The following is a 25,819-nucleotide window of genomic DNA, read 5'->3' on the forward strand; positions in this document are numbered from 1 at the left end:
CCAGCTGTTGTACTAGCATTAGAATGGACTTTTCTAGGTTAACGAGGAGGCCTAGCTTTGTGAACAGGTCCATTGTTATATGGACAGCTTAGAGTGTTGATTTCAGAAAGGGCCTTGAGGAGACAGTCGTCCAAGTATGGAAAAATGACGAGTTCTTGTTTTCTTAGGAAGGCCACGACTACTACGAGGACCTTGCCATAGAACCTTGGCGGGTTCGAGAAGAGCTTCATTAATCAGTAGTCTGCTCTCTGAGGAAGAGGATGTGTGGAGAATGTCCAGCAGTTTATACTGCTGGTGTTTGACTTCCTCCAACGGTATCTGGAGGGAATACACCATCCTATGGAATAGATCTTGAAAGTGCCTGAAGTCGTCGGCAGATGTAGGGGGTGGAGGCATAATTGCCTTGTCAGGTCAGAAGGATGAAAAATTTAAAGTTGGGGGAGCCTCCTCTTCCTGCTCTTCCTCCTGTTCTTCCTTCTCATTTGGTACTGGTGGTGGTTCAACTTCCTGAGGGCGAGAGACTGATGGAGAAGGGAGAGGTGTAGGTCTCCGACTTTGCTCTCTGGGAGGTTCCTGAATTGTGCCCTGTAGCCCAAGGGTCCCAATATGGCCTGTTTGGTGAGAGTGGTACATATGGCTGCATTCACAGTGGTCCCTGCCAGGATTGGGAGCCAGAGTGAGGATAAGCCAATGCAAATTGTCAAGTCGTCAAGGGAACAATAGAGTCCTCCTCCTCCTCCCGGGGGAAGGGAGGTGCTGTCCTCAGCGAAGAGAGGAAGGAATGTTGTGAATCCGGAGAGGAAGGCAAAAGTGGGGGGAGATCCCATCAAAGAAGTGGAGACTCCGGAGTGTCAGATATCAGCAGGTCTTTAGAGTATCTGAAGTCTTGTGGAGGGGAAAGGAGCATCATTGGTGCCTTTGTAATACACGTTGCTGATGAGAGGGTGAATGTCCCTGAAATTTCAGAAGATGGCTCCAGAGACTTAGCCGATGACTTGGCCAGTGCCGAAGACTTGCCTAGTGCCAAAGTTTTCAGTGTCAATGATTTGATTGGTGTCGGTTACTTGGCCGGTGCCAACGATTTTAATGGTGCCGAGGACTTACTCGGTGCCAACAGTTTCATCGGGCTGCCTCACTCCTCAGAGCTGGGAAATGGCATCGAGGTCTGAAGGTCTGGCCGGAAAGGGTATTTAAACTGTTTCTTTGAGCCTGTACCAGAGGTACTCAGACAAGCCCTGGAGCTATGTCTCTTGTCAAATGAGGTTGAGGCCACCAACCTAGCCAGGGACAGTGTTCTGGCAGGCTGTGCCTCAGAATGTGAGGAGGAGGAAGCCCGTTGCTTGTCATCTGCACGATCACAGGATGACTTTCTCTTCACAGGGCATGGAGAATGGGGGTCAGCAGATGACCTGGCAGAGCGTGAGGACCTCTCTGGGGAAGAGTCCGGGCCCGGGCCTGATGCTGGATGTAGCGATCTCTCCATGAGGAGAAGTTTCAATCTAATGTCCCTGTCCTTTCTGGCTCTGGGTTTCAGGCGAGGCAGTGTCTCCAGACAGCAGATATGCTGCAGGTGGCTGTCCATTATTGAGAAGGCGGCCCCACATGAAACGCACTCAAACTTTTCAGAGTAGTAGCCGTGTTAGTCTGTATCCGCAAAAAGAACAGGAGTACTTGTGGCAGCTTAGAGACTAACAAATTTATTTGGGAGAGACGGGCATAAGGGTGAAGGGAAAAGGCTTCCTGGTCGGGAAAGGTGGGGGAAGTGAGAAAAACAGAAACCTAAACTATGAGAAGAACTGTAAAGATAAAGTTAAAACAAAAACATATATATTTTCTTTAGCTAGAAGGAGAAAGAAGAGGAGGAAAATACTAACTACACTATCAGGCAAGGCAATCTCTATGAGGGAATAGGAGAAGCACGCTCTGCTAGTGGAGTATGTCCCAGACCAAAGGTGGTAGTGAAGGAAGTGGGGGCGGTCAGACTGCACAGTGCTACATATACGTCCTGTGCACAGCGCAAAAGAGGGGAGTTGCACATGTGCAGTCCGACGGGCACTGCTGGTGAAGATCTCCATTCCCAGCCATAGGGGGTGCTGCTGCACCTACATTGGAACACCCACAGGGACATCACTTGAAGAACTGCATTTATAAAAAAAGAAATTGGAGACTAGATTTTGTTCTCAACTACTTTGGTGTAAATCCTGCATATCTTCATTGACTTCAACAGATTAACTCTTAATTCACACCAGTGTAACAGTGGAATTTGGCCTCAGGAGGTGACACAATAGGAGATAGCATGGCAAAGAACATACATCACAACTTATAATATAAAAAGAGCAATGAACAGAAGCCACATGTGTACATCTAAGAGCAGAATTTAGCCATAAGGGTTGACACAACAGGCAGTTGCATCACTCCTTCAGAAACATTATGATCTATTTTGCGAACATATATCAGAATTAAACCAGTGGTTTCAAACACACGACTCATGAGCCAAACCCACTCCCGGTGCAATGTATTTTTGTGGCCCACATGCCACACTCAGATTCTGCAAAATCTAAGCTTTCATTTTTTTTTAAATTAAATTTTTAACCTCATGACTGTGAAAATAACTTGAACCAGGTGTAAATCAGTGCAATTCTTAAGTCTGCAGACTTTGTGAAACAATAACTTCGAGGGATGTAGATTCCCCAGCTCCCTCGTTAACCTCATGGGTTGTTAACATTAAAGTTTATTTATGACATTGTAAAGGTCAGTATTAATTATTTAACTGATGATTATTTTAGAGCAGATGGGATGGGGAAGGCACAGGTACAGAACTGGGAATTGTGTCAGGAAGAGAAATGCAAGATGGAGACGGGAGGAGACAGACACAAAGGCTCATATCCACAAAGAGGGATGGACCATCGGTCTCCCACCTGCCAGGCGGGTGCTCAGCACACCAGGCTATAAAATTATTCTCACTCTCTCTTTGGCACGCTGACGAACTATTGATTTAAAGCGCAACAGCTTGAACAAGAGGGATTGAGGGAGCCCCACATCAAAATAACCCATCACTCAGTGGTTAGAGCACTGTCTGAGAGCGGGGGAGAACCCTTCCCACCTCCTTTCTCCCTATCAGGTAAAGGGGGGAATTGAAAGTGGGTCTTCCACATCCCAAGTGAGTGCTCTAACCACTGGGTTATAAGGTTGGCACCACTCTTTCCTCCAGTTGTTTGTGCGGAGTGAGACATTCTCACAATAAATGACGAGGCCTGACTGCAGCAGAGCGGTTCCTGTTTGTGGATCACTAGCAGAGATAGGTGCCCCCCTGCAGCCCAGATTTAGGTGCCTATCTCCATGAAATGGACGGAACTTAGGACATACCACTCTTGTCAGAATTTCCCATTGGCTAGGTTAGGCAGCTTCATTGTATAGGGAGCCTAGGTGCCTAACTCAGATGTGGATCTCATTGTTCCAGTGATTTTCCAGGTAACTCCTAAGTTCCTTTGTGGATTCAGGCCAAGACAGTGGAAAAGGAGAGAAATAGAAATGAGAATGTAGAAGAAAGGAAAACAGAGATCGGAAATAGTGGCAGTACTAAAGGTGATCATGTTACCAAGAGAGATGCTGAATGCAACAATAGATAAATAATAAAGAATGTTAAGAACGCAAGGGTCTGATTCTTTACACTAAGGCCCTTTTACTTTGCTCTGACAACGTAAAAGGATTTTAAAGTGTGAGCAAATTACATTTACATCCATTTAAAAGGCCACTTAACTCTTCCACAGCAGTGTCAGGGAGCCTTAACGTAAATGAGAATCAGACCTTCTAAGTTTAGTTACTTTGTAAAGGCATATTCTACCCTTCATCTTGCGTAAGTCTCCAAATGGTATCAGTGAGAGTTCCACTGTGAACGGAGGTTAGTTTGTAGTCCTAATTTTATACCTTGGCTAGGACCATAATTAAAACAGAAATTCATCTCTCCTGACAGAATGAGATTGATACCCCAAATTACACTAATTTACAAAAATAATAAAATGTGTGCTCTAGTTTTGAAACCTAATCATAACATCCTAATACAAATTTATCAGCAGCCCTCTTTGTTTCTAGGGTACTGAAGAGTAAAGCCAAAACGGAAAGGTTCATCAGAGGGTGAGAACCAGTCCTTCTAATAAGGAAAACACTCACATTTACATCAGGATTCAGGTAAAAAACATAGTCAATGATTAAATTATCTTTTTTCCACATAAATGAACACTATTATAAGTTCCTCTTTCCTGCACTCCCATCTTTGATGATATCCTGCAAAGTCACACCAGTGTAATTCTGTCTTAATGGACGACTTTCTATACATAAAGACATACATCTGTCAGGATTGGTCTAGGTATATTTATCCTGCCTCAGCATGATAGGGATATCCCTATAGGAGATAGGGTTAGAGATAGAAGATGACCTCTTGAAGTCCTCTCCAGCCCAACATTTCTATGATTCTATGAAGAAAATCTGTTCCTCTCCCTCCATAAGACCATCACACAACTCACCCCTTTAGGTATCAAGTATCCTCCAACAACCAAGTCTTCTTGTGTCACTCTACCATTTCCTGGCAATACTGGGAATAACCTACAGACAAATGTTAAGGAGGGATTCAGCATCTCTAATTTATAAAATTTACAAAGGTTTACAAAGGATCCAGTTTAGCTACCACATTAACATACACTCAGAGTGAAAAGAATTGTAGCAAGTATGGATTCTGTTGGGGACCAAAAGAGTGTGGGGCACCATGGTCTATTAGTCTCTATAAGACTAGTTGCTAGTATCTCTGTAGTTCTAATTTTGGCTTTGCCAGAAAAATAATGAGACAAAAGATGGGTGAGGTAATATCTTTTATTGGACTAAAGTATCTTTTCCGGACGTGAAGAAGAGTTCTGCGTAACTCTAAAGCTTTTCTTTTTCACCAACGGAAGCTGGTCCAATAAAAGGTATCACCTCACCCATCTTGTCTCGCTAATATTCTGGGACCAACACAGTTACAACAACATTGCAAATAAAAGTGAAATAATGGGTATCCTTAACATGATAAATTAATCTCGCTGCCTGAGTTTCTCCATCTGTGAAATACGGATAATGATACTTCTGTCATTTTACTTCCATGAGCACAGGGACTGCTCCTGGCTAGCAGAGCTAGCCACCCCTAAAAGGGAGAAGTAGGTTATGTGTCCATGGCCTCAAGAATTGTTGCGATGGGCACACTCTCCCAGTACTCTCCGAGGCACAACTTCTCCAGAACTCCTGCTGAGGTAGTGTGGTTTCACAGTCCCTCAGTGACCAGTGCTCTAATGGCACAGTCAAGCTCTTAATGATCTATCTTACAGGAACACTGTGAGCATTAATTAGTTAATATTTATACAGCACTTAGAAAACATAAAGCATTATATAGGTGCTATGTATGATATTAAATTGCTCAGAATGCACTCGGTATACTGGTGATACAATGAATAAAAATAATAGCAGCCACCAGCACCAACTGAATACATATTTTAGCTTGGACACAAGAATCACTATAACCAGAAAGAAACTGGCAGACAACTGCAAGTTGATAATTAAAAGTTTCACTTACCTCAGGGTTTCTTTGAGCAGGCCTCTAATCATTGGCAATTTGGGAACATCATCTGAAGTGGGAACTTGATCTTTTCCCAGATTATTGACTATCTCGTCATACACAGATTGCTGAACTTCAGGATACTTTGCCAACAAGTATGTTGCCCAGGACAAAGTGAAAGAAGTCTAAGAAAGAAACCGCCAACATTATCAGGAAAAAGAAAAAAATAATGAAAGTAGCTACAAATGTTTAATTCAATGCCAGGAAAAGCAAGCAGTTTTCAACTAAGGATTCACTATGTACACACACCGTTATAAAACAAAAGGACTATGAGTAACATCTGGGCTTCAGGGCATGAATCAGTCTACATCATCCTCTATCTCAGCCCTTTTCCACCTGGAAAAACACCAGAACTACCCCTCCTCCATATTTCTACCAGTGAAAGATCAAAAAGCGACAGGAAAAGTAAACTACAAAATGATATATGTAACACAAAAGCTATAAACATGAATGGATGAAATTAATAGCTAGTTCTCAGTTACTGCTGTGCTTTTCCTCCCAACAAAAATATTCTGCAGGAGACAGAATGATAGAATGCTACGCAGAGCATTTCCACCCGCTGTAAGCATATTGCATTCTCCTCACAGAATCCTACTAACGAGAACATTGCCATTATCATTTCTAGGATTATATCTCATCATTTAGTAAGTGATGTAACACAATATGCATTTTCCAGCAGTTGGAAACTACTGTAGCACTAATATGACATAATTCTACCTCCTATGGAAAGTTTTCCTGTCAACGTTTAAGGGGAGTGTGTGTATAAATCAGAGTTTAAAACAAACCAGCATAATTCACCTTTTTACTCTCTTCATGAGAGCGGTTTCCATTAAAATGGCATATTCAAAGAAAACAAATCAAACATGTATGATACTAATGATCATGAAAGACTGTACAGAATGAGGCATTTAAAAAGACACTGGCAGATTAAAAATCATAAATCCCGAGTGTGGCTTGCCCTGCATAACCACACAAAGGCAGGAATAGGACACAAGAACAGGAGCCATTGCCCCATCCTTCTCCACACCAGCTAAATGACTGAAGTTGGTGCAGGTGCATGTGTGTGTGGGAGACCACCCGTTACCACATCCAAAAAGAAGATACAGAAGCCTCTTCTGAACCTCCTTCGCTCAGAACTCCTCTTCACAGACAGAATACCTCCAAGACTGATTGATTCAGTGTCCCTTGGCAAGCAAGGCAGTTTCCTTTTTTATAATACCTTAGATTACTAAAAGAGAAAGAAGATTTAATCTCTAATTTATTTTTTTTACCATTCATGTGGTTTGAGTTTGCATTTTTCTCTGCTTATATAATGAAAACAGATTATTCAGTTTCATTTTTGTATAGTTAGTTACCAATCAGTTTTACTTTCAGGTTCTCATGCACTAGCACAATGTTGGAATTTTTGGGTTGCCAACAATATACTGGTAAAAACAAATGTATGGAAATATTTCTGTTGGTATAACTTTACAAAATTGGAATCAGAGAGCAAATTTGACATGACAGTGACCTTTTCAGTTTGTGTTTATTTGCAAAAATAGGAGACACTGCTGAAAATTTTTTTTTTTTTTAAATAATGGAGATATCCCATCTCCTAGAACTGGAAGGGACCCTGAAAGGTCATCAAGTCCAGCCCCCTGCCTTCACTAGCAGGACCAAGTACTGATTTTGCCCCAGCTCCCTAAGTGGACCCCTCAAGAATTGAACTCACAACCCTGGGTTTAGCAGGCCAATGCTCAAACCACTGAGCTATCCCTCCCCCGTAAAATCCTGTCCCCAAATGTGTCTACTCTGCAATGTAAGCCCAGAGTTACTAGAACTTGAGTTAGCAGACCACGGGTTTATTTACCTAGGGCTTGAGGATCTACACTCATTTGTAACCCCAAGTTAGGAATTGTTGAAACCTGGATCCCAACCTGGGGCTCCAGTGTCTACACTAGGATGACCAGACGTCCCGATTTTATCGGGACTGTCCCGATATTTGCTTCTTTGTCCCGCGATTGGTCGGGACACTGGACAAAGAAGAAATTTTCCCTTCCGCTCCGGCGCTCGGCCCCCCCCCCCCGCCCCGGCTCCGCCCCCTCCTTCCCCCATTGGCTCCCTCCCCAAATCCCCGCCCTGGCCCCGCCTCTTCCCCAGCATTCCTCCTCCCTCCCAGGCTTGCAGCATGGCGGTGCAAGCCTGGAGGGAGGGGGTGGCGGCGGCGGCGCCTGGATCCTGGAGCTGGTGAGTCAGCTCCAGCACCCGGGCACCGGGCGGGCAAGGGAGGGAGACAGGGAGCTCAGCTGTGAGCCCCCCCGCCGCGCCAGAGGGCTTCTGCCCGGGCTGCTGCACCCGGGGCCGGGAGCGCAGCCTGAAGGCTGCTCCAGCCCTGCAGCCCGCGGGGCAGCGCAGTGGGTCCGGTCGGGGGGCAGCGCGGAGCAGGCAGGGGCCAGGTGGGCGGCGCGGGGGCCTGGGCCGAATCCCTGCTGCTGCCGGGGAGCCCCGCGCCTCTCTGTCCCGCTCGCGGCTGCGGCTCCTTCCCGGCGGGACGCGCCCCCCAGCCTGCCCCACTCACATGCGGCGCGCGTCCAGCTGCTCCTTCCCGGTGGGAGGGAGACTAGGCGCGGGGGACACGGGCCGCATGTGCCCGGGGCAGCGGGAGGCGCGTCCCGCCGGGAAGGAGCCACAACCGCAAGCGGGAGGGAGAGGCACGGGGCTCCCTGGCAGCAGCGGGGATTCGGCCCCTGCCGCCCCCCCCGGCTCCTGCCCGTTCCGCGCTGCCCCCGCCCAGACCCACTGCGCCCCGCATATGCCCGTGGCGGGCCAGGGGGCGGGAGGCTCCGCGGGGACTCGGGGAGGGCAGCGTGCGGGGCCTGCTAATGCCCCAGGCCCCTTAAAACTTTTTTTTTGCTCTGTCCCCCCCCCTTTTTGGCTCCGCCCCCTTTTTGGCTCCGCCCCCGTCCCGATATTTTATAGTGGTAATCTGGTCACCCTAGTCTACACTGCATTATGTAAGCCCAAAACCAACCACCCATATCCCTGACTTCCTTGAGCCCTCCCAAAATGTGTACATTCTAGCCCTTTATTTCATAGTTCAGTGTGGAAACACTTGACTGGCCACCAAAAGACTGTCCAGTGGACAAAGAAAGTTGGCTGGTCGGATTGTGTAATACTTTTTGCGGATTCCCTGCGCTTAAGTTCAGGGGGACTGCAGCCACACTGCAAAGCAACAGGGCTTGAACCATCGGACCCAGCTTGACTCAGGTTCAGACCCTCCGCCCCAGGGGTGCCCCTGGGTCATAGCCCTGGGTTAGTGTGATTTGTGTGTAGATGGAAGGGAGATTAGGCTTCAGCCAGAATTTAAACCCTGGGCTTACATTTCAGGGTAGAAATACCCCAAGAATCCTCCTTTTAGCCTTCCATCCCTATAACATCCTTCACTACAGCTCAGTTCTGGGCTGCTCCTCTCTGAAGAGGCTGACAGCTGTGCCAAACTACACACAGGAGTTATTGTAATATAAACAGTCTCCCCTCTCAGGTTCCCAGCTCCTTCACATCCTCTTCAAAACTGGCTCTGTGCTACAACAGCCAAAATGCTTGGAAGCCAAATAACAGCTTTACAAATTTATTCTAAATCTTTAATAATCCTTGTGAGCTCTTTCAGTTTCCATCATGTAACAAAACCTGAAATGACAGCAGTGGAGAAACAGGGCTCCCTCCATTTCTATCATGTACCAGAAGGGGAAAGCCAGAAGCACAGGTTTCTCATAAAGTAATCATTGTCAGTTGAGAAAGCTGTATAAATACAAACACAGAGTCTGTTGTCGTGAACTAGTACACTGCCCTTTCGGTTTAATGAAAACTCTCTCAGCCTAAAAGTGGAAAATTAGGGCTTTGAAGGGCTGGAAAACTAATGAGATGAATACATTGTGTTTTATTTAAATAAACAACAATAAAAAGCTCACCAAGCTCATAAGCCTCTGGAAAACTTAATCAGTGAAGTAATTCTCAATACAGAAATACATATGCTTTTTGTTCGGAGGCTAATAACGTTTCTTTTTTCCCAACCATCCTGAATCCCTCCAGACCGCTCTCACACCAGAAAAAGCTGAATCCAATTAGCAATAAATGAGCTGGATTTTTATGTCAAGCTTACTGGCAAACAAGCGTGCATGGGGTTGTATATCTTCATTAAACCCTTCTAGGCTTGATCCAAAAAGCTTGCTTTATTACGGTCTCCAGCACATGGCTCATTTATATCTCTGTGGATGAACCCAATCCTAGAATGCAATTCTCAGCTGTGCTGAGCCCACGCTGTGGGGCAGGGAAGGCATCGTTGGCTCTAAAACCACCTTTATGCCACCCCAGTCTCTAATCCACAGGGATGTTCTAACATGGACTGTCAAGAATGGTTCCTTAGGCATTATGTGTACCATACTCTAGCCTCGCCTCCCCCACCCCCGGCTCCATCCTGCCTTGGAATGCCCCCACCACACCCCATCATGTCCCCTATACCAGGAGGGATGGCAGAAAGATGGCACAGAGGTCAAGCTTCCTCCATGCTAGTGACTTCACATCATCCCCTTACAGTTGGTCTAAGGTCCCCTTGTTATCAGGCTAGTGGCGCAAAGGGACTTTAACAGATGCCACGTATCTTATCTATAATGTCTCTCAATGATTAATTGTACATATACCAAAATCCATTAGCAAGTTCTAAATATACCTTTTTTTTTAAATAGAGAACCTCAATAGAGTTGCCTATTTCTGTTTTTCTGAAGGGCCATTACATATTTATTCCATCGCCAAACTAGAAAAGGGAATTTAAGAAAAACTAACAAATACATATATTTCTATTAGACTGTGAAGTAGCATCCCACAGGAAATGGTGGAAGCCCCATCACTTACAAAGTTCAAAATCAAATTGCACTGTAGAGAGTACATTTTGGCTTCAGTGGATGGACTATATAAACTAGTATGTATTTTCCATTACTACTATGATTCATTCATACAATTTATGATGCACAAAAACGCTTACATATCACTGGCACTAGGTTGCAAATGGAGTGGATTTATACAGCAATAAAACTGTCCAAACAGAAAATGATATAATAATAAGCTTACTGTGTCCACTCCTGCCAGAAGCATTTCAGTCATATTGGCATAGATCTCTTCTACCGTAAGCTCTTTACTCAATAGGAGATAGGTGAGTAGCCCACCTTTTACTTCTTCTCCTTGGTCCAATTGGGACTGAATATCCTTTATCTTGTTGTCAACGTGGATTTGACCTTTTAAATTACAAAAAAAAAAAAAAATTAAAAAATTCCCCTAATCATTGTTCAGCCCTTCTTTTCTTCCATCCCTTCTTTCCGATTTATACTTCGATGATTACAAACATGGCACCTCAGGTGTAGAGATGGGTGATGCTAAAGAAGAGGTCATACCGCAATGCTTAAACCACCCCACAGATTGGTCAGATGCTGACCTCGTAGAAAAAAGAACCATAATTGGCATATTCTTGTATGAAGACCGCACATACATACATACATACATACATACATACACACACACACACAAAAACAGGTGATCTTGGTAAAGCACAGAATCTCCACCTATATTTTAATTCCTTTTTCACAGCAGGCGCTACTGCAAAAAAGAAACAATGTGAAAAAGAAAGCTGAAAACAAAGAGATTGGATTCTGTTGTTGTTCAGTTGCTGTTAATATTAATCAGAGGTCTGCAGGGGAAGGGGGTGTTTGTTTTTGGAGGTGCGTGTTCCACAAGGGGAAATGATAGAAACCCCATCTAATGAATTCTTTAAAGCAATCAAAAATGTATTATAGGGAATAATTTTATATGCGTAGGGTATGGACTTGATTTCCTGATAGATCTTGCGCATCTTTAATTTTAGTCCTGAGGAAATTCTGCAGGAACCACCCCTTCACAGAATGCCTGTGCTTCGCATGGGTGGGGGGATGACCATGGGTGCAGTTGGGGGGAGGTTCCCCCCACCCAAACAGAGGCGAGGCATGGAGGAAGCACACGGGGTTACCTGCCACTGCCCCCTGCCCCTCATTTCTGCAACCGCAGAGCTGCCCAGCTGAAGGAGGCTGCGTATGGGTTCCACTGACTCTGCAGCTGAATGTCGCCTCTTGGATCCTAATGCCAGTCATGCTCCCCTTGTGTGTGCTGGGAGCCTTCCTGTTTTCTGTGCAACAGTGAGTGACCATGGTGCGACTGGGTGAAGGGGGGCTGAGGGGAAGAGGCAGTGGGAAAGGAAGAGGGGGTGGAATAGGGTGGCGGAAGGGAATGTGGGAGTGAGGAGAGGGGGATGGGGCATGGGGCAATCGGGGAGGGGGGTGAGATGGGGAAGAAAGGAGATGAGGAATCGCAGGGGGAAGCAGGAGCCCAGCGTGTGGCGTCCCCTTGGCTGCATCTGGGACTTCCCTGTTAAGCAGGCCCATGGAACCCTCACCCTGACAAGCCCTAACCCCCTACACCTAGACCCCTCTGCTGAGCCCCTCACACCCAGACTCCCACCCCACTGAGCCCCAACCAGCTGCACCTGGATCCCCACCCTCCCAACAACTGGACCCTCCCACTGAGCCCCCCACACTCAGACCCCCTCTGCCAAGCCCCATCTCCCCATACCTGGACCACCCCCCTGCCCGCCTCCACGGAGCCCCCTACAGTCAGAATTTTAAAATCATATTAAAATAATTTTTTGGGGGTCCATAATTTTTAATTTTTTGGCGCATAATTCGCTCAGGAGTAATTACTATAGGTCAATACAGCTCCAGCCATATGACAGATTTAGATAGTTAATAATCTGAAAGAACCTCAAATCTTCTCTCAAAAAGTATACATTTGGGGGAATTTAGAAAAAGAAGATTCTGCTACAATATGAATGAAATAATATGCAGACGCATGCAGTTTCTAGCACTATTTCTGCAGGGTAAAAATATTAGAGGGTTTTTGATACCCCCAAATTTTAAATGAGAAATATGAAAACAGAACTCCACTTCCTCAGAGTGATTATAGGCCACTGAAATGCTTGTAAATAGAATGTTTCAAACCATATGCCATACTTTCCCTTACTTTTCTTCCCTCATCTTTTTTAAGTAGTAGGTATGTTTTAAGAAATACTGAGTGCATTTCATGCAGAGTTCATGAGCTGATTCCTCATTTTGTTCACAATCAGTTGAAGAGATGATGGTTTTGTCACAGAGCTTCTGTTCCAAAACTCCACTAAACTCAATGGGAAAAAAACTTCCGTTAAATTGAATAGGTTTTGAAAAAGTGCTTAACAGATGATTCTGACTTCAAGTGAGGAACAAGCAACAGAAGAGATGAAAATAAATAATGAACCGGTAATGAAAAATAAGGGACTAACTAGACCATATTGGCAAAATTGTTTCCAAATGGAATATTTTTCAAACTTTTACGTAAGAACATAAGAAGGTCATAAGAAGAGTGTGGTGACAATACCAGCCCGGCAAATCTCAGTAAATGAGACCTGCCGTTGCTTCTGTGGTGCTATCTACAGAGCCATCCCATGTGGTTGCCGCCCAGTCTACATCCCCTCTCTCGACGAGGAGAGCACTGCCTTGCTCGAGCAGTATGAGGCATCTGGTGACCTAGATGTCACTGGCCCTCTGATCGAATCATTGGACACTGCTCGCTGAGCCAGATGGAAGGAGACAACCGAGAGGACGAGCTTTACCCGCTCCAGCCACAAGTGTTGGAGTTTGCTCTGATGCCTTGGAGCAGCGCAGCAGCCACCTGCACTCTGCCGATTCTCAGTGACACCCAACCAAGTAGCTGGACACCTACTTAAAGTGGCTAGAGCACCTTTGGAGAAACAGGTGCGAAGACAAGTGAGGAACAAATGATGTATGTTTAAATATGTACACCAGATCAGAAGCTGCCCAGAATCATTCACTGTAACAGAGCTGGAACAGACACTGGGTAGCATCAAGTGTGGAACAGCTGCAGGCTATGATAACATATCTCTGGAATTCCTGAAAAACCTTGGCCCCCGTGCTCGGCTTTGGCTTGTGAAATGCAACAGGTGAATAAGACAGACAAACAAGGTGGCTGGGTAATTGGGGTAATAAAACAAATAAGCTTTAGCAAAAAAGCAAATGTCAGAATATCTTTAACCTCTGGATGATAAGCATGATTTCCCAGAAACATAGAAGACAGAGATGGAAAAGATCTGTTGGGCTGCACAGTCCATCACTTGGCCAATAAAGGATTGTTTCCTAGAATGCTTTTCCTAGTTTTCTGTTCAGCCTACTTCCAATTGTCCCAATCAGTGCGGCTTCCACCACTCCTCTTAAAAGATTACCGCACCACAGCCTAGTAGATCTCATTGTCAAGAAGTTCTTTCTGATACGTATCCCAAATGTTCATCGAGTGTCTCTTACTGTACCCACCCTACATAATCCCTTAATACTTCTCACTGTAGTTTATTCCTACTTTGCTTCCTCTTCCCCAGTTTCTTACTATAATTTTAGGGTACAAATGCAACAGGCGCTATTCAAATACAGTGACAGCAGCTACAGAGACAAAGTTGAACTTTTCTATTGTTAAATCTTACTAAATTTGAAGAGTCCATCCCAGGATGTGCAGAACTCTCTCCAGGGTTTTGGAATAAATGGACGAAGCCATTTGGGAATTGCCCCTGCATACATAGTTGTCTTAAACATGCTAAACATCAACTCCAGAGCCTCAATGTATTCCACAGTCTTCTCTGGGATGCTGTTTTCCAGGCAGCCCAATCGGGATTCATACAGAATAGTTGCCACACCTGCACAGGAGAAACGTCACAGAATTTACAGTCCCTTCATTCTTTTTTTTCCCTTCTTTGAGTTATTTCTGGTACAGAATGAAACGGTAAAGGAACATAACCAAGTCTGCAAAAACATGGTTAATTAGTTGGACGAGCACTTACTGGAGATGGTTTAGGGATAATGCAGTCCCTTATAAAACAGAGGGTAGATTAAATGACCTCCTTATGTGTCCTTTCTATGATAAAAGAAATAACTTTAACATCTCCTTTATCTCCTTTTTAATAGATGGGTCCCTTATTTGACTCATGTTTATATTTTCCATACTTTCTTTAAATAAAACTAAAACAAAACCAAACACATACACACATCACTTTTCTGTAGACTCTTAATTAGAGCTTTCAAGAATCTGGGGCAGAGTGGAAGGGTTGAGCACCCCCAGGGCCCTGAGGAAGCCGGCGTCGGTGTCCAAGAAAAACTCTACAATTTCATCCTCCACGAACCAACCCCAGGGACCTTCTACATGCTTCCCAAGATTCACAAACAAGGGAATCCAAGCGGACGCATCGTATCTGGCCATGGCACTCTTACAGAAGGAACATCACGACTCATAGAAACATCCTCAAACCATTCATCACACAAAGGCTCAGCTTCCTCTAGGACACAATTGACTTCCTCCACAAACTCTGCAGTATTAACGACCTCCCTCAGAACACCATTCTTGCCACTATGGATGTCACCTCCCTATACACTAATATCCCTCACAATGACAGCATAGCTGTCTGCCCCAAATATTTACAAGACATTGGACAAACCTCATATCTACCCCAAATACATCGCCAAACTCATCCATTTCATCCTCACCCATAACCATTTTTACATTCAACAACACACACTTCGTCCAAACTATGGGAATAGCTATGGGTACTAGGATGGCTCCCCAATACGCCAAACTCTTCATGGGCCACCTTGAAGAATTATTTCTGGACAAATGAACTACGAAACCAATGATATACCTGAGATACACTGATGATATTTTCATTCTCCGGACAGATGACTTAAACTCCCTTATAGACTTCCAGCACAACTTCAGCAACTACCACCTATCCATTAAATTCTATCTGGAATATTCCCATACCAGCATCAGCTTCCTGCATACTGCAATAAGCTTCAACAATGGAACCCTACACACAACTATATACAAGAAACCCACGGATCACCACACCTACCTTCATAGATCCAGTAACCACCCCAAACACACCAATTTATGGCTTATTACAACAATCTATAACCCACTAACAATGCCTTCCCAGTTGCTTCCCACCACCACTTTCTTTCCTCTCTATGACTGGAGGGGTGTCAACAGGCCACTTCACTTTGAAGGATCTCTGGAAATATGTGTTAACTGCTTATGCTAAATAATCTGTTCCATCTTGTATTTAGCTGTGACACTCTAAGTTTCCCATATCTGAAGAAAAGCTCTGTGTAAACTCAAAAGTTTATCTCTCTCACCAACAGAAGTTCATCCAATAAAAGATATTACCTCACTCCCCTTGTCTCTCTAGTTCATGCAGTGTCAGTTAAAGAACCACATGAAACTTTAAAACAAAAAACAATAATTCAACCACTGCTGAAAATCAGATATTTGGGAAAGGAATAAAACAAATGTTTAAATGCACAAAAACAATGCTACATAACAACTACACAAGAACATAGGAATCGCTATATTTGATTGGACTGGAGATCTATCTAGTCAAGTATCTTTGTCTCCACCAGTAGCCAGATGCTTCTGAAGAAAGTGTAAGAACCCCACAGTTAGGCACATGTAGGCACTGAAGAAAAATATTTTTCCCGGTTGAAACTGCAGACAGAATTTAGGCAGGCGCTAGTTAAGTGAAGCATTTGTAGGATCAAGCCCTCTGATTGTTTTAAATTAGCTTGAGTGTGGCAGTGGCAGTTTATGATAAAAAATGCCTAATTATAATCACATGATTTAGCATTAATTTTCTTTCCAGATATTATATGGTCTGTCTCTCACCTTCCATGGAATACTTGAAGAAAAGGTTGTTAACATTGGTCACGGTTTCCCCATCTTCCTCTTGACTCCTGAGCGTGTGGATTCTCTTAATTAAATCTGTGATGACTTCATTGACTCCTTCAGAGAAAACAGCCACATCCTTGGGTTTCAGGACCTTCTGCCTTAGTACACTCCTCATTTTTAGCCATTGCTCCCCTTCCCTAGAAGAAATAATTTAAAATATCTATATATAATTCTTCCTGGTAATCATTAGCTGGGCAGGAAGTTCATGAATTAAATAAGAGTCTCTCATTAGCAAGTGATAAACAAATTCATTGGTAAAACTGAAATCACTACTGGAAAGGAGTATAGTGGTCACTGGAGTCTCAAGTAATATGTTCTTATGTTTCTTATTCTGTATATTTACTGCAGGTGGCAAGTCATTCCATTGTCTAATTCACCTCACTATTACAGTAAGCAATCAAGTTTGTAAGTTAATTAATGTGTACTGGTTAGAGCTTTAGGACTCTCTCAGTATTCTGGAAGTGCCTTCAGATAACTGTTTAGTCACACCTGCTAAATACATACAGTACCTGACCAACAAAACACGTCTGAGATTCTGGTTTTATTCCCATTAAAATAAAATTTTAAATATACATTTATCTTTGCTAATTTGTTTTCTTTTATACAGATTTGGTGCTTTTCTCCCAAAAACATCCAGCATAACCAGATTTCATGGACCACTGGTCTGATTTAATATACCAAATCCTGTTATTGGCATATCAAGCCCAGTTATGTTTATTCCAAATCTAGGGGAAGTTTTCTGTGAGAAAAGTTTACTTTCTGTGAGAAATGGTACTTTTCGAGACCTAACAACCTACAGTATGAGAAGTTCAAGACAGATTATTAATACATTAAGAATTGTTCTCAACCAGGGAGTACGCAGAGGTCTTTCAAGCGGTACACCGATTCATCTAGATATTTGCCTAGTTTTACAACAGGCTACATAAAAAGCATAGCAAAGTCAGTACAAAGTAAAATTTCATACAGAGAATGACTTGTTTATACTGCTCTGTATACTATACACTGAAATGTAAGTACAATATTTATATTCCAATTGATTTATTTTTATAATTACACCTCTACCTCGATATAACGCTGTCCTCGGGAGCCAAAAAATCTTACCGCGTTATAGGTGAAACCGCGTTATATTGAACTTGCTTTGATCCACCGGAGTACGCAACCCCGCCCCCCCGGAGCGCTGCTTTACCGCGTTCTATCCGAATTCATGTTATATCGGGTCGCGTTATATCGAGGTAGAGGTGTATGTGGTAAAATTGAGAAAGTCCGCGATTTTTCAATAATAGTATGCAGTGACACTTTTGACAGACTGGGTGGCCTGCTGAGGTGAGTCGGGGGTGGAGGTGGCGCTCCCCCTGTGCGGAGCTGACCTGAGCCCTGCCAGCCCTTGCCCCTTCCCCCCCCCAATAGAAGTCAAACTATGCCTATGCCCAAGGGTCCCCCGTGCCCCCACTGGGCCCTGGAGTTTTTATAGCATGTTGAGGGGGGCCTCAGCAAGAAAAAGGTTGAGACCCCCTGGTGTATAACACTGTAGCTGGAGTAAATCAGACACACTGAAATGTTGGTTTTTAGATTGTTGGAAGCATTTCTTACAGCCAGAGTCTCTTTTAGCTGAAATATGTAGAGGCCTGTGTTTTTGAAACTTAAGGTCCTGAATTAGATTTCCAATGCCTCACATACGCAGTTTAGTTGATGACAGCGGTGTCTGTATCTAGATGGTGATCGATGTGTTACAGTTCTTTATTTGTTTGCAGTGTTGTCAGTGGCGGATTTAGAGTTAGTGGGGCCCTGTGCGCAGCTTCGTTTTGGGGGCCCCCCTCAGGACCCTGCCAAGAAAAAGAACATTCTCTCTTATCTCCCCCCTGTTGTTCATTATTTTTTTCTTCATCCTCCTCCTATATTATAAGCAATGGGAAGTCAATGAAAATGCAGTGAGGTACCTTGATTGGGGCAGGTGGTTGGGGTGCAGGAGGGGGTGCGGGCTCTGGGAGGAAGTTTGGGTGCTGGGTGAAGGCTCTGGGCTGGGGCATGGGGTTGCGGTGTGGGAGGAAGGGTGCAGGCTCTGGGTTGGGGCAGGGGGTTGGAATGAGGGGTGTGAGTTCTGGGAGGAAGTTTGGGTGGCCGGGTGCAGGATCTGGGCTGGGGCAAGGGGTTGGGATGCGGGAAGGGGGCAGGAGGATGGAGCTTACCTCGGGCGGCACGGCTCCCGAAGCGACTGGCACACACACACACCCCTCTGGCAGTGGCTCCTTGGCGAGGCAGGGGGTGTCAGGGGATCTCCACGTGCCGCTGCCTGCAGGCACCACCCCCACAGCTCCCATTGGCTGCAGTTCCCGGCAAATAGGAGCTGCAGAGTTGGCACTTGGGGTGGGGGCAGCGCATGGAGACACCCCTTCCCCCGCCCCCCCCAGGGGCCGCAGGGACATGCCGGCCAGTTTCAGGAGCGAAGCAGTGTGGAGAGAGGGAGGCAGAACGGGCAGGGAGATACCTTAGCCCTGCTGCTTGGACGTCTCTGGGGTAGGGGCAGCGCGTGGAGCCACTCCCTGCCCCCCCGCCAGGGCTGCACAGAGACATGTCAGCAGCCGGCCGCTTCCGGGAGTGGCGGGGGCCACCTGCCATGGCATGCAGGCAGCCTGCCTGCCTGAGCCCTGCTGCACTGCCGGCTGGGACTCGGGGACAGATTGTCAGATATTTGTCCTGCATTTTGAGGCCCCCCGTGTCGTTGGGGGCCCCGTGCCACTGCACATTTTGTTTCATGGTAAATCCGCTCCTGAGTGTTGTTGCAGCTATATTAGTCCCAGGATATTAGACAGACGAGGAGAGTGAGGTAATATCTTTTATTGGACCAACTTCTGTTGGTAAAAAAGACAAGCTTTTGCATTTACACAGAGCTCTTCTTCAGGTCTGGGAAAGGTACTCAAGAGTGTCAAAGATAAGTACAAGGTGGATCAGATAAGGAATTAACACATACGCACCAACTTAAAGCGGCACTAGTTGCTGCCATAACAACAGATGCAAAACCTGCAAACATATCTACACTGCTCCAATCATCAATATCCCCCCAACAAACACGCCTTTCAAGATCCATAGGCCCTACACATGCCCATCACAAAATGTGCACTAAATGCCCCCAATAACAACATGGGTGAAACAAGACAATCACTACACTCAAATGAACTCACACAAAAAAACGATAAAAGACATATACACCATATCACCTGTGGGCAAACAATTTTGACAAAATGGTTACTGTGTATCTGACCTCTCAGTCCTCATCCTCAAAGGAAACCTGCACAACATCTTTAAAAGATGAGCCTGGGAACTTAAATTCACAATTCCACTAGACACCAAAAATCATAGACTTAATAAAAATATTGGATTTACAGCTCATTATAACAATCTGTAAACCACTAACACGCCTTTTGCCTAGGATTGTAGAAATGTCAACTGCCCACTTCACCTTGAATGGTCTCTTGCAACACGAGTTGATTCCTTATCTGTTCCATCCTTGTATTTAGTGTTGACACTCGGAGTACCTTCCCCAGACCTGAAGAAGAGCTCTGTGTAAACTGGGAAGCTTGTCTCTTTCACCAACAGAAGCCTGTCTAATATCTAAAGATATTACCTCACCTACCTTGTCTCTCTTACAGTTATTTAAGCAGACAAATCAACAGTCTTTCAAACATTTTTAAATTGTTATTTGCATAAGCACTCCCCCTGAAAGTCTTCCACTTGGAATGATGCTGCAGTAGGTTACAGAAAGTTACTGGACCAGAGAGGAATTTCATTCCCTCCATTCCCCCACTGCCTACTCTTCTCTTGCTGTCTCTGGAACACCCACTCCATCTCTAGAAAGGTCTCAGTCATCCATGATCTCTTCATATCTTGCTCCCTCCAGCTCTTGGCTCTCAGAGACCTGGATCCCTTCGTTTGGCATGGCCTCTGAAACTTGCCCTTTCTTATGGAGGCCTCTCCTCTCACACCTCCTGCCCTGGATCAGATCACAGTGGAGTTGTCGGGCTTCTCTCCCATTCCTGCTGCTTCCAAACCCTCCCTCTTCCCACCCTTTCTTCTCTTTTGAAGAGCACTACATCCAACTCTTCTCTCCTTTTCCTGTCCATTTTGCTATCGTCTACCATCCACCCAACTCCTCCCCATCTGCCTTCTTCTCCAGCTATGATTCCTGGCTCTCTCTCGTCCTCTCCTCACAATCCACCATAAACCATCCAACCCCCGTAGATGCATGTTTCCTCACCCTCATGTCTTCATTCAACCTGCAGCCCTGGTTCAAACTATCCCACTCGCAAAAAGAGCCATTCATTTGACTTGGTCTTACCCAAGCACTGCTCTCTTTTTGATCTCCCTGTTGCTGAGTTCCCCCTCTTCAACCATTATCTAGTCTCGTTCAACATTGCCCATTAGCCCCCTCTCTCATGCCCTGTCATTTGGCCTTTTCATGACTTCCAGGCCATCAGCATTGATGACTTCTCATCTGCTCTTTCTTCTCTTTCCTCCATTGATACGGTTGTTGATTCACTCCATTCCGCTCTCTCCTCCACCATTGATTGTTTTGCCCCCCTTTCCCATTGAATCTCACAATCCCAGTTGTCTTTTCACCACCTTTACTCATTCCTCAAACTCTCTCATCTTCCTGCTTCCACTTCTCTCTTTGCAGAATATCTTGCTGATTTCTATCAGGAAAAAAATGATAAAATATTATGTGACTTTCCCTGACTCCTCAGCTTGCCTTCCCTTCCCCCTCCTACAACTCTCCTCCTCCTCTCTCGTCACAGATGCACGAATTCTTCTCTGATCTCCTCCTCCAATCCCTCCACTTGCCCCAGTGACATCATCCTATCCCATCTCCTGATCTCCCTTGTGCCCACTTTCATCCCCTACCTGACTCATCTCCTTAACTGCTCACTATCCTCCATCTCTTTGCCTTCACAATACAAACATATTTTAGTCTCTCATATCTTAAAAAAACAAAAAAAACACCCGTGACCCCACTTGCCTCTGCAACTACTGCCCCATCTCCGTTCTCCATTTCATCTCCAGACTCACTGAACACACTATCTACAATTGTTGTCTGGAATTCCTCTTCTCCAATTCCATCCTAGACCCTCTTCAGTCTAGCTTCCACCCTCTACACTCAACTCAAACCGCTCTCACCAAAGTCTCTAATGATCTCTTTTTTTTAGCCAGATCTCAGAATTATACTCCATCCTCATTCTCCATGACTTGTCAGCTGCCTTTGATACAGATGACTATGTTTTGGATGTCTAGCTGTCAACTCAAATTCAACATGGCTAAAACAAAGCTCCTAATCTTCCCCCAAAAACCCTTCCCACACGACCTCCTTTCTTGATCACAGTGGACTAACACCACCATTCTATCTGTCACTCTGGCCCATAACCTGGGTATCATCTTCAATTCGGACCTCTTTCTAGGTCCCTCACATTCAGGTTATGTCTAAGTCTTGCAAATTCTTTCTGCATAACATCTCTAAAATACAGCCCTCCTATCCATCCACACAGCTAAGACTCTTGTCCCAACTCTCATCTCCATTACTGTAATATTGTTTTTTCTGGCCCTGATATATGCAATTTTGCCCCCTTTATATTCATTCAGAATTTTGCAAAGATCATTTTCCAAGCCTGTTGCTTTGACTGTGTCATCCCTCTCTGGAAAGCCCTTCACTGGCTCCCTCTTCTTTATCATATCAAACATTAGCTGTTTGTCTTCACTTTCAAGGCCCTTCATGACCTATCGTCATCCTACCTATCATCTATCATTCAGCATCGAAAGGTTGACTCCCTCCTCGAACTGGCCATTGAGGTTCGCTTCTGTTGCCTACTTGTTAAATTTTCATTCTTCATGCTGCCTCCCATGCTGCCCCTCGTGCCTGGGACAAGCTTCCTATAGACATCTACAAAACTAATTCATTATCCTCCTTTCAAACCCTCCTTAAAGCTCTCCTTTCCTGTAAGGTCTACAAAAACATTTACAACGGTTAGGCTGCTGGTGTGCTGAGACCACAGCCTACTTACCATGCTGACCATATTGTCTCATTGTTTCCTTGTACTCCTTCATTTGTCTGTATCTATCTCTTGTCTCTATCTCAGTTCTTTTGGGGCAGGGACTGTCTTTTTGTTCTCTGTTTGCACAGCGCCTAGCACAATGAGGTCTTGGTCCATGACTGGGACTCTGACGTGCTATGATAATGCAAATAAATAATAATAAGTGGCACCTTCCAAATCTTACATTATGGGCCCCCTATTTAGCAAAACAAAATAAGAACATAAGAATTGACATGCTGGGTCAGACCAATGGTCCATCTAGCCCAGTATCATGTCTTCTAACAGTGGCCAGTGCCAAATGCTTCAGAGGGAATGAACAGAACAATTATTGAGTGATCCAACCCTTGACATCCAGTCTCAGCTTCTAGCAGAGGTTTAGGAACAACTGGAGCATGGGGCTGTGTCCCTGACCATCTTGGGTAATAGCCTTTGATGGACCTACCTTCACGATCTTATCTAATTCTTTATGGAACAGAGTTATACTTTTAGACTTCATAACATCCCCTGGCAACGAATTCTGCAGGTTGACTGTACATTATGTGAAGAAGTACTTCCTTTTGTTTTCAACTTACTGCCTATTAATTTCATTGCGTGACTCCCGTTCTTGTGTTACATGAAGGGGTAAAAAAACACTTCCCTATTCAGTTTCTCCACATGGTTCACGATTTTATAGACCTGTATCACATCCCCCCGGCCCTTATTCAGCTCTTTTCTAAGCTGAACAGTCCCCGTCTTTTTAAATCTCTCCTCGTATGGAAGCTGTTCTATACCCCAGTCATTTCTGTTGCCCTTCTCTGTACCTTTTCCAATTCTTATATATCAACAAGGAGCCATTATTTTGACTCTGGCCTATATTTTAACCTTGAGATTTTAGTGTAATGTGAATGTTAAATGCATTATCAGGCTTTCACTATATAAAGCCTTTTGCTACTGCAATTTTATCTCATCAAAGTAAGAGAATGGCCATGACTCACAAAAAGATTGGTTCCCTTTTACATAAACACATTACATCATTGATTACTGTGAATGCTCCACAAGGACAATTACCCTCATACACCCACACACACACAAAATCATGTTACATGCAAGCTTTCAGAGGCAGATAACTCTTCTTGAATCAATCATATGCTAAATGAAAAAAACACCAGGCTGATTTATATGGTACTTCAGAAGATTAACATGCTTTGATAATATACATTAAGAAGGGAAAATAGTGACTATACTTACGCAGAAATAAGTCCTGTAGCTCTCCCTCTTAAATCTCTGTACTCTTGCCAGGATTCCATGTTAGCTCTTTGTGGAGTTCTACCTTCTGCCCGGAGCACCTGGGCAACCATGTCTCGATCTGCAATGGACACTACAAACTGTGGACCAAAGTGAGACTTGAAGATCTTTCCATACTCCTGAGTGTGTTTTTGCTGCAACATCGACAACAAATCAGAGAAGAAAAACGTTATGAAAAAAAAATAAAGGCAAAGGAAACGGATACTTTTGTTATAGAACATAACAATTTGCACTGACATAAAATGCCACTTAGTTTACTGAGGGGAGAGTTTGCAGTAGTAGCACTTTAGAAACAGAATAAGTTTTTCAGGAGCAAACCATGCTTCTGAATATCAGCCATCTTCAAAGATATTTCATTACTTGAAAGACAGGAGTTGAAGACCAGCCTGATGATCTAGTGGCAGAACAGTGAGTAGTCATGTGTCAGATCCAGATCGAGGTCCCAAGCTCTTCAATCAAGCAATAGCTGGAAGTGTCACTAGAAAACATCATCACTCTTGAAATACTCACTATGACCAGAAGGGGAGGCCACTGCTATGTAGGATCTTTGAGGCTGGAAAGACCCCAGACCTCCACATGTCACAAAGGGCTAGCTACACTGAATATTGAAGATGTTAAAGGTCTTGTGGAGTAGGGAAATGTGAAGCTCATGTCCAAAAGAGTGACACAACTGTTTCTTCCCCATATCAACCTGTTGTGCAGTGCTCCATTATAAAAATATTGGTCTCATATAAAAGATCAGCCCTGAAAAGATCAAAACAAAGGATGGAAGTAAAGGGAGGTCAGAAGCATAATCAGGAAGTAAATTTGTACTTTTTTGTTTTAAAAAGGCTCACTTGTCCCTCTCCAATAAATGTAGCAATTAGTGCGTTCCTTATTCTTTAAACATATTGAGATATACCTATCTCATAGAGCTGGAAGGGACCCTGAAAGGTTATTGAATCCAGCCCCCTGTCTTCACTAGCAGGACCAAGTACTGATTTTTGCCCAGATCCCTAAGTGACCCCCTCAAGGATTGAACTCACAACCCCTGGATTTAGCAGGCCAATGCTCAAACCACTGAGCTATCTACTTAATGGCATTACCATTAGGGCTGCCAGCACAACAGCACTGCACTGAAATCTCCAAATTTTAGAGTAGATTTATTATGACAAACATCTCAAAAAAGACATACACTGTCAGGTGGTGGAAAAGAAGAGGTGGAGGATGTTCTACTTATCTAGTAAGATATCTCTGCTGAGTGATCCATGAATACTAGCTGGAGGCAAAGAGCAGGCAATTAAGAAAGAGGAATTGAGAAACATTCAACAATAATAAAAAAAAAAATACCAAAAAGATTTCCTAGGAGATTATTTTACAGAGTGATGCTCTATCTTTCCCAACAAATAGGAAAAGATTAACAAATTTCATTCAGAGATGGTCTTGAAATGAAGCACCCATCTCTCAGGAATTAATTTTGAATATATCGGAGGAGAGATTAGGAACTAAATGTAGGCCGAGGTGAAGCCACAAAACCACTTTAGGAGATACACCATTACCTCGATATAACGCCACCCGATATAACACGAATTTGGATATAATATGGTAAAGCAGTGCTCCGGAGGGCGGGGCTGCGCACTCCGGTGGATCAAAGCAAGTTCCATATAACACAGTTTCACCTATAACACGGTAAGATTTTTTGGTTCCCGAGGACAACGTTATATCGAGGTAGAGGTGTAGTAGATATAGATAATAAAAATCCATTAGCAGGAGAGGTGGTGTAGAAGAACCAAGAGTTCTGAAGGAACTCAAATGTGAAATTGCAGGACTACTAACTGTCATCTGTAACGTATCATTTAAATCAGCTTCTGTACCAAATGACAGGAGGATAGCTAATGTGATGCCAATTTTAAAAAAGGGCTCCAGAGGAGACCCCGGCAATTACAAACCAGTAAGCCTGACTTCA

The 25,819-nt window shown here is 44.4% G+C and overlaps 1 protein-coding gene and 1 long non-coding RNA gene across 4 annotated transcripts in view; one reads left to right on the plus strand and one right to left on the minus strand.

Moving 5' to 3' along the window:
- The window catches only part of LOC128845434 (uncharacterized), a 52,894-nt gene that overhangs the window by 9,675 nt on the left and 17,400 nt on the right, over window positions 1-25,819 (plus strand). Inside the window, exons 3-4 of one of the 2 annotated variants that reach the window (XR_008446653.1) lie at window positions 4,093-4,188; window positions 16,428-16,514. This is a non-coding gene — a long non-coding RNA (uncharacterized LOC128845434). Of the gene's footprint in view, window positions 1-4,092; window positions 4,189-16,427; window positions 16,515-25,819 lie in introns of those variants that run through there. The other variant, XR_008446652.1, reaches the window with a different exon arrangement.
- Window positions 1-25,819, minus strand: part of LOC128845433 (cytochrome P450 27C1) — a 43,838-nt gene that overhangs the window by 7,359 nt on the left and 10,660 nt on the right. For both annotated transcript variants that reach the window (XM_054044162.1, XM_054044161.1), the window contains 6 exons: window positions 23,818-24,008; window positions 16,451-16,650; window positions 14,223-14,432; window positions 10,745-10,908; window positions 5,600-5,766; window positions 4,524-4,602 (listed from right to left, as the gene is read on the minus strand). In XM_054044162.1, coding sequence (XP_053900137.1) covers window positions 4,524-4,602; window positions 5,600-5,766; window positions 10,745-10,908; window positions 14,223-14,432; window positions 16,451-16,650; window positions 23,818-23,927 — 930 coding nt within the window. In that variant the 5' untranslated portion in view covers window positions 23,928-24,008. The remainder of the gene's footprint in view (window positions 1-4,523; window positions 4,603-5,599; window positions 5,767-10,744; window positions 10,909-14,222; window positions 14,433-16,450; window positions 16,651-23,817; window positions 24,009-25,819) is intronic.

This window comes from Malaclemys terrapin, chromosome 11 (genome assembly GCF_027887155.1).
Source record: "Malaclemys terrapin pileata isolate rMalTer1 chromosome 11, rMalTer1.hap1, whole genome shotgun sequence".
NCBI classification, from domain to species: Eukaryota; Metazoa; Chordata; order Testudines; family Emydidae; genus Malaclemys; species Malaclemys terrapin.